General features: G+C 41.8%; 1 protein-coding gene across 1 annotated transcript in view; it reads right to left on the bottom strand.

Moving 5' to 3' along the window:
* Mtr (5-methyltetrahydrofolate-homocysteine methyltransferase) overlaps window positions 1-7,027 on the bottom strand; it is a 70,012-nt gene extending 62,985 nt beyond the window's left edge. The window contains exons 1-3 of the mRNA XM_051151478.1: window positions 6,292-7,027; window positions 2,953-3,042; window positions 1,330-1,399 (exon numbers count right to left, since the gene is read on the bottom strand). Coding sequence (XP_051007435.1) covers window positions 1,330-1,399; window positions 2,953-3,042; window positions 6,292-6,585 — 454 coding nt within the window. The 5' untranslated portion in view covers window positions 6,586-7,027. The remainder of the gene's footprint in view (window positions 1-1,329; window positions 1,400-2,952; window positions 3,043-6,291) is intronic.
* Between the last annotated feature and the right edge of the window lie 7,513 nt (window positions 7,028-14,540).

Here is a 14,540-nt window from a genome sequence, read left to right on the forward strand (position 1 = left end):
GAACTGCTTTATAGTACTACACTGCAGGGCTCTCACTCAAGTAAGTATTAAATCAGAAATAACAATTATAAACTCTGAAATTCTAGCATGAAACAGAATGAATACTCTAGTCTGCTCTTTAAAAACTTTTGCCTCTAGGCCAAAACTGAACTTGGATCTACAGCAGCCTGGGAAGCTGTGCTCATTTGCATATCAGAACAAAAGCCAGGAGTCCTGCAATTTACAACTACACAGGAGAAGACTGCCAACTAGCTGATAATGTACCCTGCGGCTGGGCATGGCAGCACTTGTCTGTGATTCTAGCTCGTGATGGAAAGGCAGGAGGATCAGTAAGTAGTTCAAGGTCTGCCTCTGCAACACTGGTTTAGACCCACCTTGGGCTCTAAGACAGTCTCAAAAAACAAAAACAGCCTGTGAAAAGGTTACAGGCCCAAAGGTTCTTTATCTCCACTGGTGCTGACTAATAGACTGGTAGGTGTAAAGAGAGCTCCTCCTTCTCTCCTTTGCCCTGGGTCCATAGCCCTAACCCTAACCCATGGCCACCTCTCTGTTGGGGTAATAGGCTGTGCAAGTCCAAGCACTAAAACATTATCTCTCAGACACAGATTCCCTTGGAACTTGCTTTGGTCTTCATTAGTATGCTGCCAGTAACTTCCCAACAATTTCTCCACAGCTCTCCTACTGGCGATAACTTCACAGTTCCAAATCTTTCAGGCTCCAAGAATTTCTTCTACTTCTTTCCCTGTCTCAGAGCCTCCCACCAGCCCAAGTGTTCTGATGGCAGCTAGCCAGGAGGTTATTTCAGGAACCACTTTTCAAGTGCCAACAAGACTCAGTCTAATACTAGTTTCTCTGTCAGCCAGGAAGAGCAATCAGGTCACCAGCAGACTAAGTGAGAAAACACTCAGAAGGCAATCACTGCTTATATACCAAGAATGGGAAGAAGGAAGCTTTAGAAGGATAAAATCAAATACTCTAATAATAACCAAAATCAAATCAGCCAGTTGCTACTTAACAGCCCAATGATGTGCTTCCAAAGGGGAAAAATTATTCCACTTTTAAATACACAGAACATCATGGGCCTACCCACCAAGTCAGGCCGTGGGCATCAGTAGGGTAAGAGTAAACCTGAACTGCAGGCCCATGGGGACAGTGTCACCTCACAGAGACACCGAATGGGTTGCTTTGATACCACAGAGAAGTATCTTGAAAACAAGTAAATCATCTGCTCCCAGGCCAAACATCATGTAAGAGAAAACTGCACATTACAGTTGAGAAGATCAACAAACCTGTGTGTGTGCAAGAAACAAAGGAGAGAATGCCCCTTACCTGTCTGCAGGGTCATCTCCTCAGCGGCTTTTCTGGCCACATCTGCGGAGCACTTGTTCATCCGGTAGGCCTAACATACCAACCACTGAAGTTAGTCTCTCCTGCTTTCCCTCCATCCAGTTCAGGATCTATAACTAGCTAATTCTTAGTTGAACTCATCAAGGAACTACTGCATCAACTAATGAAGTCTCAGTGAAACTGTACTCTGTAAGACAAATACCTGGACATCTAGCAAGTCAAATAAGCAGACATACCCAAATATTCCACAAATTAATAAAATATACTAACTCAATGTGGGAGACTATCATCCTAGCACTGGGGAAGCTGAGATTGATTTCAAAGCCTGCCAAGACTATATAGGAGATTCTATCTCAAAAGAAAGAGTGGGGAAAAAAGTATTCTAAGGGGAAAAACACCAATATTTGACGTGGGAAACCCAAGATCTAAGACTGTCTCACTCAGTGCAGAGCCAGTTGGCTCTAATTTTCTTACGGGACAGTAGTGGAAAGAAGCAATTCTAAACTTTGTGTAGATTAGCAACACCTTAAAAAATCTTGCTGGAACTGGGCATGGTGGCCTTTAGTCCCAGCACTCAGGAGGCAGAGGCAGGTGGACTGCTGTGAGTTTGAGGCCAGCCTGGTCTACAAAGTGAGTCCAGGACAGCCAGGTTACACAGAGAAACTCTGTCGTGAAACACCGCCCCCCCCCCCCAAAACAAATATTGCTGGGTGGTAGTACACACCTTTAATCCCAGCACTCAGGGGGCAGAAGTAGATGGATCTCTGTGTACAAGGCCGGCCTGGTCTGCAGAGCTAATTGCAGGACAGCCACAGTTACACAGAGAAACCATAGGGGGGTGGGGGGCAGGCAGGGATGCATGAAAAATCAAAACAACAAAAACCTGATAAAGAGGGCTGGAGAGGTAGACTAGTGGTTAAGAGCATCGGATGCTCTTCCAGAGGACCTGAGTTCAATTCCCAGCATCTGTGTGGTGGCTCAAAATCATCCGTTAATCTAGATCCAGGAGATCCAATGCTCTCTTCTGGCTTCGACAGGCACCAAGCACATTTATGAGTACACAGACATATATGCAAGCAAAACACTCAAACATATAAAAATAATTTTTTTCATCTGAGAAAGGATCATGGACCCTCGCTGGGAAAGAGCAAGTAAGTGGGTCCACACGTGCAAAGCCATCTACAACAGAAGGGTCCTTCAGATGCTGTCCACATTCCAGGCAAGAGTTCCTAGATTTGTGATCTACAGCAACTCCTTTAACTGCCTTGGCTCCTCAAATTACGTAATTAACAAACCAAAACATCCTAAACAGGGTTTGGTGTGTGGCCATCTAGTCGTCCACTTCTGCACTGGACGGCCACAGCCATTCAACTCCATGCACAGGTTCACAGTCAGTAATGTCGCCTTTCCAAAGGATATACTGTTATTTCACTCTTACATTCCCAGAAAGGCAAGCTGCAAAATAAATGGGCTGCTGTGCAGAAGGGGTTCAAGCCATGGTTCCTGATAATTGGGATTAGCCTGACTGCTGCTTGGGTGGTTCTGTCACTAGCATATCTCCACTGCAGCAAATACAAACAAGCATATTGGACATGAAAGTCTCACCAAGTGTTCAAGGCCATAGTCAGCCTGGGCGATACTAGTGCTGCTGAACGTGTTTGTTTCAATGATATCTGCTCCAGCCAGCAAGTACTCCTGCAACAAAAGATATGTCAGTTGTCGTGAGTCCCTGGCCCAAGAACAAACATGCCCTTTCATTTTTGTCACCAACAACCACCTTTTAACCAACATGTAAGACAATATACTCAAGACTAGAGATGCAAGCAGGTACAAGGATTTCACAGAAAAGAATGGGGTTTAGTAGATAAGCACAAAACATAAGATTAGACAGAAACCGACACAGTAAGTTATGTAAATTTAGTTACATTCCTTAAACTCTGGGTTTTGTGTCAGGGAGGGGTTGCTGCTGACTCCCGCCCTCTCCTCCCCACTCCCCATCCCCCATCCCTCTCTTTTGGTTTTCTCTTTGTAACAGCCCTGGCTGTCCTAGAGTCACTTTGTAGATCAGGCTGGCGTTGAAGTCACAGAGACAGACCTGCCTCTATCATCCTAGTACAGAGATAAAAGGTATGCACCATCTAGGCTTGTTATTGCCATCTGCTACCTTTTTTTTTAATATATGAGTGCTCTATCTGCATGTACACTTGCATGCCAGAAGTGGGTATAAAATCACATTAAAGATGGTTGTGAGCTACCATGTGGTTGCGAGGAATTGAACTCAGGACCTCTGGAAGAGGAGCTAGTACTTTAACCTCTGTGCCACCTCCCTAACCCTGTTGTTGCCATTTTTAAGGAAAATATGTATATATTTCCCCCCAAGGGGCAGTAGGTACCCTGTCTATCAAGTTCCTTAAATCTTCTGAGTACCAGCCTCCTCATACAAAGTATTAAAACCATTTTCTGCCAACAGTAAGTCTACATGATCATATCAGCCAGCATTTCAAGTGTCTGGCACACCCTGAGCACTTAGAAGACACCAGCTCTGTTCCCTATACCTCGCTGCTTTAACATAACTGATCTTGGTACCCTACCATTCTCCTGCTTAAAACCTGCCTTCCTGGTTTCTCAGTCTGGACATCTCCATCTCTATCTGACTCACAGCCTGAGCCACTCCTCTGATTTTCTAACAGCCAACATATTCAATCTTTCCTAAGCCGACGAAAAATGTTTGCAGAACTAAAAATGAAAGCAACATGAGCACACTTATAACAGCAGTCATCAAGAAGAAAACTACTAAAGCAACTCTGTTATATGTCATATGACACCTAAAAAACATTGTATCTACGACATGAGGAGGACACCAAAGCACCACTGAACAAAGAAACACAATGTGTAGAGCCTACTACTATGGTCTGAATGTTAAATGTACTTAGACTCATGTTTAAAGACTTAGTCCCAGGCTGGAGAGATGGCTCAGTGGCTAAGAGCACTGTCTGCTCTTCCAGAGGTCCTAAGTTCAATTCCTGGCAACCACATCTATACTAGGATCTGATGCCCTCTTATGGCATGCAGGTGTATATGCAGATGGAACACTCATATACAATAAATAAATCCTTTTAAAGAAGGAAAAAAAGACTTGGTACTAACTGATAGCACCGTTTCAGGAGGTTGTGGAAGTCCTGGTAAGTGGGACGAGCTGGAGGAAGGAGCATCTTAGCAGTCTCTCTCTGCTCCCTGATCAGCACAATGCCATGTAACAAGCAACTGTTTGCTCCACCACTGTGACTTTCTGCCACAATAAACTACCCTCTCTACGAGCTAAAATAACCTCTTATTTCTGCCTTCTATTCTAAGAAAGATGACAAAATTAACATATATACAACCATTAAATTTTAAACATATAAATATATGTGTGTGTGTGTGTGTGTGTGTATGTAAAGGTATAAATGTGCAACAAAAAAAAATTAGGACTGAGAGGTAATAGTGTTCGCCTTTAATCTCAGTCCTCAGGAGGAAGAGGCAGGCAGATATCTGTGAGTTTGAGGCCAGCCTGATCTATAGAGCCATTTCCAGGTCAGCCAGCTCTACAGAGAAACCCTATCTCAAAAACAAGCAAATAAACAAACAAACAAAACTTTAAGAAGATAACCACCAACTGATAGTAGTTATCTGAGAAGGACAGCAATTTACAGCAGTAGTCAAACAGGAATTTATTCTTATTTTTAAAAACGCAAGAAAGGGGGGCTGGTGAGATGGTTCTAAGCATAAGAGCTGACTATTCTTCCAAAGGATCTGTTTCATTGCCAGCACTCATATGACAGCTCATGGCCATTCCAGAGGATCAGACACCCCTTACAGCCTCCACATGTACTAGGCATCCATGCAATATAGACACATATGGAAGCAAAACACCATACAATTTCAAATATATATTTTATAAAGCACATAATATATACATATATACATACAACATATATAATTCATTTTATACACATAATTTACAGTAATATACATTAATTTATACAGTGTGTGTGTGTGTGTTCAGAAAAACTGAAAAAAATCCTAAGGGCACCTCCTAATGTCATACTAAAATCTAACACATGGATCTTGGCAGGAAGAAAGAGACATGACACTGACCTTAGCGTACCCTAGTAGAAGAAACAGACTATGCTTTCTCTTGCTGCACCCCACCCCACAATGGGAAGAAAAGTCTATGACAAGCAGAAGAGGACCCTCAGCAGACACCAGGTCCAATGGCACCTCAGTGATGCACTTCTCACTGTTACAAACCATAAGAAATAAATGCTGGGGCCTGAAAACAGCTCAATAGTTAAGAGCACTGGATTCTCCTCCAGGAGAGCCAGGTTCAACTCCCAATACCCACATGGCACTTCACAACCATTTGAAATTCCAGTGTGGCATCTGCTTTTGTTTCTATGGGCACCAGGTACATACATGATGCACATACATACATGCAGTCAAAACACCCATACATATCTAATAAACAAATATGTGAAAAGTATATACATGCATGTATACATCCATACATATTAATAAAATAGATAGAAAAAGAAAGAAATGCTATTTGAGCCACCCAATCTGAGAATTTTTATAGCAGCACAAAAAAAAAAAACCAATATTTTCCAGTATTCCTTTACAAGGCATTAATAGGCAACATGAAACTCCTAATTTGTTCCACGACATGATTTTTCAACTAAAGTTTAAATGCCAAAGGCCAACAAACAAACAAAACTCTACCTTTATCATCTGCTTATCCCAAGTGTCAAACACAATGTGGAACTTTTACTTGGTTTTTAAACAAATCAGCAGCTTTGCAAACATATCACATCCTTTCCCCATATTCTCTAGAGCACGGGCCGTGACAGTCTGAGACTGATGAATGAAATAACTTAAATGAATGTTTGCAGCCTAGAAATAGCTCACCTTATGAATTTGGTAAATAACATCAGGTTGTGTTATACTCAAAATGTCATTGTTGCCTTTCAGTGGCCTCGTGTGAGCTTTGAACTCTTGACCCTGGAAGTCTTCCTCACTTAGTCTGTACCGCTGGATCATGGTCCCCATTCCACCATCCAGCACCATAATCCTCTTCTGAAGAATGGCTTCAATCTCATCCTGCAGGGTTTTCTTCATCTCTCCTTTAAAGAAAGTAAAAACTGACTTCAAAGAATGAAAGAAGATATGTGGGGCATGTAGGTTAGTGGTAGACACTTGCATAGCATGTGTGAGACCCCTGAGTTTGATCCCTGGCACCACAAAGGGGAAACAAGGAAAAGGATACAACTTAATAACTCACAACACAGAACAGTAGAGCTCATAAAAGATGTAACTACAGCATTAGAAAAATTGCTGTTGAAAATGCAGTTACTGTCATTTCTAATACAATAAAATGTTTTACACATCACAAAGCACACAAAGGTGAAGCGCCCAAACAGTGAAATAGGCTTAGCTAGTTCAAGTCAACAATGGCTTAAGGGGCATAAGCCCAAGCCAGGCTGCAGATGTCCTCAGGATTGTCTTTGTTAGTTCTATAAAGCTACTGCAGTTGAAAAACATCAGTAACTCCAACCTGACCTTCAAAGTGTTAGCTTCAGCTATCATTCATTCACCTACCGGCAGAATCAATGACAGTCACATCATGGGATTTCCTCACTCACCTCCGCTGTCTAGGAAATAATGACCTTCAAACATCCTCAGTCCCCCCATCTCTCTGCCTGCTCCCAGATAAGGTCCCAACTCCAGCCCTTCCCAATCTTACTGTCTTGGTGTCTCAGAACTATCGGAAGGTCACGGACCTTCTGACTGGCATAAACTCACTTCAAGCCTCTTTTCCAGCTCATCTTTTCAGTACCTCCAGCATCCGATGATTCAACCTCTGCTCTACTTTAGCACCAAGCTCTTCTCGTCCTTTTCACTCTACAAGTGATTCCCCTAACCCTGTGCGATTGTCTTCTGTTGGAGGCACCTCAAATTCCTCCAGCAGCTGGGATATTTCCTTGTCTCTGTACCTTTAATGATCTGAATGTAAAGTGTCCCTAAAAGCCGGGGGCACTTGGCACTGGGTCACAGTTGGTCACACTGTTTGGGAGGGTTAGGAACCGCTGCCTTGCTTGATGGAGTTAGTACGCCTCCAGGAATAATCTTTGAGAGTACACGGTCCCACTCTACCTTCGCTGCTTCCTGCTTGTGGATGACATGTAAAATGTGGCCACCCAGCTCCTGCAGCCATGCCTGCCACTTGCTGCCATGCCGCCCCTCCATGACTGACTCATTATTTCTGGCACAGTAAGCCTAAATACACCCTTCTGTACGTTGTCTTTATCCTACAGTGTTTCATCACAGCAATAGTAGTACATGAGCAGGGACACCCTGACGGCCCCAGTGCACTCCACCACGCGGATTCTTTCTGATATAGCTTCCTCTTGAACCACTCTTCAAAAATTACTTTCTACAGTCACCAATGATCTACCAGTCACTGACGACACCCATCTTAGGACCATGTTTCAAACTATGCACCTGACAACTTCCCCCAGAATACCCAAATACTCCATCTAATTTTCAAAACCAATCTTGCTGTAGTGTCTCCCGTCCCTATTTCTGTGAATGACAATGCCCATCCCAGAAATATAAACTCCAAGAGTTGATAGTGCCTGGCTTCTTTCCTCCATGAAAATAACTGCCTGCCTACCCAGACCCTGAGCTCTACCACTGTGGTCTCTAAAATTAGTTCCGCTCTACCATGCACACTCTCTACTAGTGAGTTCCATCTTTAGTCCTCTTCAGGAAAGTCACTTTCATAACCTTCAAGAAAACCCCAAAACCAGCTTTCTTTCATAGAGGTAAAATTAGGTTCACTTCCTTTCTGAAGCCAATTCACTAGCTAAGTGTAGTTAATGAACTTCTTTTGTTTTTGTGGCCCAAACTGACCTTGAACTCACTATGTAGGTCAAATTCCTGACCAGCTGCCTCTATCTCCCACATGCTGGGATCACGCATGTGCCACCACATTTAGCTGTATTTACTGAACCTACAGGTGATAAAACACTTCCTAAGAAAAGAACAAAATTAAGATCTAATAAGCAAAAAGCCAGGCATGATGGTGCATGCCTTTAATCCCAGCACTCGGGAGGCAGAGGCAGGTGGATCACTTTGAGTTCTAGTCTACAAAGTGAGTCCAGGACAGGCAAGGCTACGCATAGAAATTCTGTCTCAAAAAACAGAAAGAAAGAACGAAAGAAAGATAGAAAGAAAGAAAGAAAGAAAGAGAGAAAGAAAGAAAATCCAGTGAGCAAAATAGCAGCTCAAGAACCAAAGAAAATCACTTCCTAAAAATACATTTAAAAAAAAAAAAAAAAGACAAAACTGAGTGAACTTTGTCTATTAAATGGCAGTAGCATCATTTTGGCCACCTCACAATGTGAATGTCCCACCAACTACTAGACATTGAGTCTAGCATGATTGAATTAAAAATGTCAAGGTGACAAAAAGGTGAGTCAGTGGGGCTGTAGTCTCAGCTCCTCTAAGCAGTTATAGAATTTTGGATAAAGTTTTTGTGGTTCAGCAAAATGGAAAAACAAAACTGCCATAATAAAAGATCGTGTGTCAACAGCTGACCGTCTGAAGCTACATGTCATCAAGTGAGAGCCCTGTGCTGGCGTGTAGTAAACATTTGCTAGCTCTTCCTACGACTACACTAACTCTAGACTTTCTAGTAACAAGGCCAAAGCTATGGAAACGCAGTGTATAAAGCCTAAAGTTCCAGATTTCATCAAGGTGAGGCAGAAGTGGTTTAGTTTCAGGTCTAGAAAAGACATCAAATCTGATAGAAAGGAGACAATAGTCCAGAAAACAACTAAAACATACTCCAAACGCAGAAAAGGAAGAACAAAACTTAATATATAATATGACTAACTAATAAAGCTGTAATCCTCCCTGGAATGAGAGACCATCAGAGCACAGGGTGTGACACTGGAAGGTCACCCAAAACTTTCTAGGGAAAAAAAATTTTAAAAAACGCAAACTTTCCCACAGATAATGAAACATGGCCTTTGGCATTGGGTAAACAGTCGATCATTACCCTATTATTTACATATCTGTCTCCTTATAACTCAAGCACTAAGCAAGTGCACAGTTAGTAAATCTAACTGTGGAGCATGCCTCCATTCCTCCTCCAATTTTCATAAAAAATACTTGGAGCCCGAGTGCTGAAATGACCATACGTGGCTTGTTCACATGGTTTTTAAACAAACCATGGGGTTTTTTGTTTGTTTGTTTGTTTGTTTAGGCAACTTGCTAGATTTGTTCTATAATTTATGTGGAAAACTTCTGTGACTGAACACAAATTTAAGTTTCAAAAACCCAACTTAGAGAATGTGAGAAAGAGAGGGGGAATGTGAGTGTATGTTTGTGTGCGCGTGCTGGAAACTGAAACCACTTAAACCAGGGACTTATGTGAGATAAAATATACTACCAGGCCCACACCTAGAATTGGGGTGGGGCAGTTGTTTTGTTTTGTGGGACAGGGGAGTCACTATGTAGCACGAGCTCTCCTGTCTCATTCTGTGGACCAGGCTGGCCTCAAACTCACAGAGATCTGCCTGCCTCTACCTCCCAAGTGCTGGGATTAAAGGCATGAGCCACCACAGTCTGCCCTGTAATTTTTAAGATAAGTTTTATTCTATAAAAACTGAAACAAAAGTATAGATGATTGATAGATTAGGAAAAGATTCAGTTATGTCAAAACTAAAATGGATTAACATATAGAATTTTCCTACAAAAATTCTCCTGTGTAATACTAAGAAGCCAAAAGAGCAGGCAAAAGACAAATATAGCCACGTGAAAGAAATGTTAGGCCTTAGTGAAGCACTTAAAAAGTGGAGGATCAAGCCAGGCATGACCTAAAAATAAAACTAAAAAAAGAAAAAGTGGAGGATCAGGTTGTGCTCAGCTTCACAGCAAGTTTGAGGCCAGCTATACTATGAGACTGTTTTGTGGTTTTGGTTTTGTGGTTTTGGTTTTTTGGTTTTTGGTTTTTCAAGACAAGGTTTCTCTATGTAGCCTTGGCTGTCCTGGACTCACTGTGTAGACCAAGCCGGCCTTGAATTCACAGAGATCTGCCTGCCTCTGCCTCCCAAGAACTAGGATTAAAGGCGTGAGCCATTACCGGCTGGTTATGAGACTGTATCTTTTTTAAAAAAGTAGAGAGGAAAACTAGGCAAATCTATGAAGAAATTCTTAAATTCAGTAGCTACCAAAGATAAGAATTAAGATGAGGTGATAGATAGCTTTTATTTCCAATAGACATATACTCAAATTAGTGGCTAGTACCAAAAACAAACAAACAAAAAGGCAAAACGAAACAAACAAACAAAAAAACTTGAACCTTCCTGTTTGCTTGCTGAGATGTAAAGAGCTAGAGCCATTCTGAAGAGCAGCCTTGTGTCAATGTAGGCAGCAAGAACCATTCTGGAAAAGCAGCCTCACAGGGCTCAGTTAAATTAACTATGCAGAAAATTCAGGAATTTCACTCCTGGATTTTTTTCCCAAAAAGAAAGTATCACACTGGTCCATACAAGAATGAAGAGGCAAACTCAGTAAGTTTCTTCCTATAGAAAATGTAGTGGATACTCCTCAAGAAATACCACATGCCAATAAAAAGAAATATTATAGTAATATAGCTGGTTCTTAAGAATGAAAAAGTGAGCAGCGTGGGTGGCACATGCCTTTAATACCAGCATTTGGGAGGCAGAGGCAAGCGGATCGCTGTGAGTTTGAGACCAGCCTGCTACACAAAGGACAGCCAAGGATACACAGAGACTCTGTGTCGAAAAACCAAAAAAAAAAAAAAAAAAAAAAAAAAAAAAAAAGAATAGAACCATGAATGAATGAAAATAAAAGACAGAAACAATTACTACCACATTTATGTAAATTTCTGTTCACTATATACCTTAAACAACCATACACACACACATATACAATTCCAGGATCTACAAGGAAATACACAAATGTATGGGTATATATGAGAGAGTCTACAGAAGCAAGAGAATCATGAGTAGCAAACACAAATAGATGAAAGAGCACGCATAACAAATGAGTGGGAGCTGAAGACAAACCTCTGCAACTTAGGTCCTTAAAAGTCTATTGCTAGCCAGGCATGGTGTGCACACCTGTAACCCCAGCACTGTCAGAAGGAGGAGGACCAGGACTTCAAGACTATTCTTGGCCATATAGTGAGCTCAGGGGCCAGCCTTGGCTACCTGAGACTCTTTCTCAAAACAAACAACAACATACACTTCTACATCATCCATATGCTGATTATCCTTAAAGAATAATATATAATTTATCAAAAGAGGCCACTGATTTTTCTGGTAGAAGGTTCCCTTATACTAGTCTAATTGACATTAGAGTCCAGCATCCCTAATTACTATCAGAGCCATTTCTTAATGTAAATCCTATGGGCCATTGAGAAAGCTCACTAGCCAAAAGCACTTACTGTGTTTACCTGATGACCTGAGTTCAGTCTCCATATCCCCATGGTGGGAGGAAAGAACAGATCTCCTGAGACTCTGACCAACATATACAAACCAGGACACCTGAACAACCCACCTCCATCCCCATCACATACAAAGAAATAAGTAAATGTCAAAATTAAATCCTCTTGATGGTTATCCTTTCCCTTAGCATAGTGTGGGAATTCACTGAAGCTTTACTCTTCTGTACAGAAGCAGCCCCCCCCAAAAAGTATCTATGTTCAGTTCACTAGGTCTAAAATATTCTGTATATTTTACAACTAAGTAGAGCTGATTCTATACTTGATTTTAGCCAAAAAGTAGAGAAGTGATGACTACTCTGAATCTAAGAAGCACAGATTCTTTGACACATCTTTTAGAGTGAATAAAGACTAAGGTGTGTCATAGTAACCCCCAGTAGACAATCAGAAATTGTTTCATGTGTAGTATCTGTTTACATGTAAATGGGTGGTATACAGAAAAAGGGTCCCAAGAACTGTTCTGGTGAATAAACACAAAGGAGACCACATTGCATTTCCTCCAGTTTAAGTGGATCCTAAGCATCCTGGGGGTGTTTTTGTTGTGGTTCTTGTTGGTGGTGTTTTCATTGTTTCTTTTTCCTGACTTGAACATTTTTTAACCAGTGCCATTTGTATTCACAGCAAACATTCCAAGAGATAAATACATGTAGGACTAACTGGTTGTAGCATCCATTAGAAGCTGAAAGGAACCTAAGTGAGGTGGCCCTGAGAGCTGTGTAAGACAGATATAGCTCAGGGTAAATCACTTGCCCAGCAGGTACAAAACCTTACAGCAGAATCCCAGCATCCCCAGCACTACAAACCAACAAATGGAAACCAAGCAACTTAAAGATGAAGACGTAAGACTGTTAGTTTCTATTATGGGAGTGTAAGTGACAAGCTGCAGTTTCAGGAACACAGCCCCTCTAGAGAGAGAATGGCTCTAACATGACTCTGCAATAGGACTTCCCTTTGCACAGGACTAAATGGAGTATAATTTTAAAAAATACTTTTATTTTCTGCACTATAAGCAAACTACCTCAATGCTTTCTCAGTGGTTTCTCCCTTTGGCTATTTTAAGGATTTGCCCCCACAAGTCCCTTGCAAGATACTTCTTTCTCTTGGGGGCCTCTAATCTCTAGTTTGAACTGACTTGCTATATTTTATAGCCACCTGTTTGCATATTATCTCATTTTTGAAATATATATATTCTCTCACTAATTTTTAAAAGCCAGAGGAGAACTGAGGTGTTAGCAATTGACCGGTCATTTATTCATTCTTCCATTACTCATTCATTAGCTAAGAAAGAAACCAAGAAAGCACTAGAAGCTGTAGTTGTAACTTTCTCACACAAAGGTTTTGCTGGCCTGCAAGTTTCCTTCCCCAAAGGGAGCCAAGCAAGATATGAGGTCACACAGGCTCTTCTTGCCCACCTGCTGGAAGGACTGACTCTTGGGTCTGAAGCTTGCTAGGCAAGCATTCCACCTGTGAGCTCTAGCCACAGCTCAGGACACATCCAGCTTTCAGGCTCAACCTTGAAGTTAAAGAATCTTAGTTCTTCCTTAAGAGCAACTTAAGACTTGGCACTACGACAGGAAATAAAGCAGAGAGGAACAGCAACAACAAGGAGCTGGACATCAGTGCCTAAGGGTCTTTAGAATGTTAAAACTTGGTTGTAAAAAAAAAATAAAAAAAATAAAACTTGGTTGTAATACCAACACATAGGGAAGAGAAGCAGAAATATTTCTAAGCCACAGGTTAAGGAAGTACAGGACCTAGAACTTGGTGTTTAATCACAGAGAAAAGTGGAGAAGGGGGCAGGGCCAGGTGCAAATATTCAACCACTTTCTTTCATTTTCTGAAAAGAGATCATTCACTATTCAATCTACTCTAAATTTTCAGAAGCTTTCTGCTGACAACAATAACTGTAGTCAAAGAAGAAATTACTTTTATTTTTCTAAAATAGAAAGGAGAAAGCCTGAAGCCCTAAAAGATGTTATCTGACTAACTATAGCATAGCAGAGCCATCTTACTTTATAGCAACAGCTGCACGCTGTTAGGCACTGTCCCACTAGTTTCGAGAACAAGTCTACCAGCCCCATTTGTCCGATATTCACCCTCCTCTTAGGGCTACATGTTATGCTGTACCATAGCCACTGTTTTGTCTTAAAAACAAGCAGAAAGGATCTCACGGTAACCCAGGCTGGCCTTGAACTTTATGTAGCAGAAAATAGCCTTAAGCGTAGCATTCTACTTCCTGGACTAGTTTTATGCAGAGCCACGAATTAATTAAACCAGGGCCTCCTTGCCTGCTGGGCAAGAGCAACCCTGGGTCCTTGTTTCTAATTCTCTCTTTTCTCCTCTTACCACACACCTCCCACATCTTGGGACGGGGGGGAGGGGGGGCGGCAGTGCAGAGGTCAAGACAGAATTTCCTTGTGTAGCCTTGACTGGCCTGAACTTGCTTTGTAGACCAGGCAGGCATTGAGCTCACAGGCCCTGCTCCTGCCTCCGTAGGTGCTGGGATTAAAGGCTTGCACCACCGGCACCTCCCATGTCTTATAGAAATCTCTGCCCAAATTTTTAAGACACTCCAACTAGCTGGGTGTAGTGGTACACACCCTTAATCCCAGCACTCCGGAGG

Source organism: Acomys russatus, chromosome 9, assembly GCF_903995435.1.
Source record: "Acomys russatus chromosome 9, mAcoRus1.1, whole genome shotgun sequence".
Classification (NCBI taxonomy): Eukaryota; Metazoa; Chordata; class Mammalia; order Rodentia; family Muridae; genus Acomys; species Acomys russatus.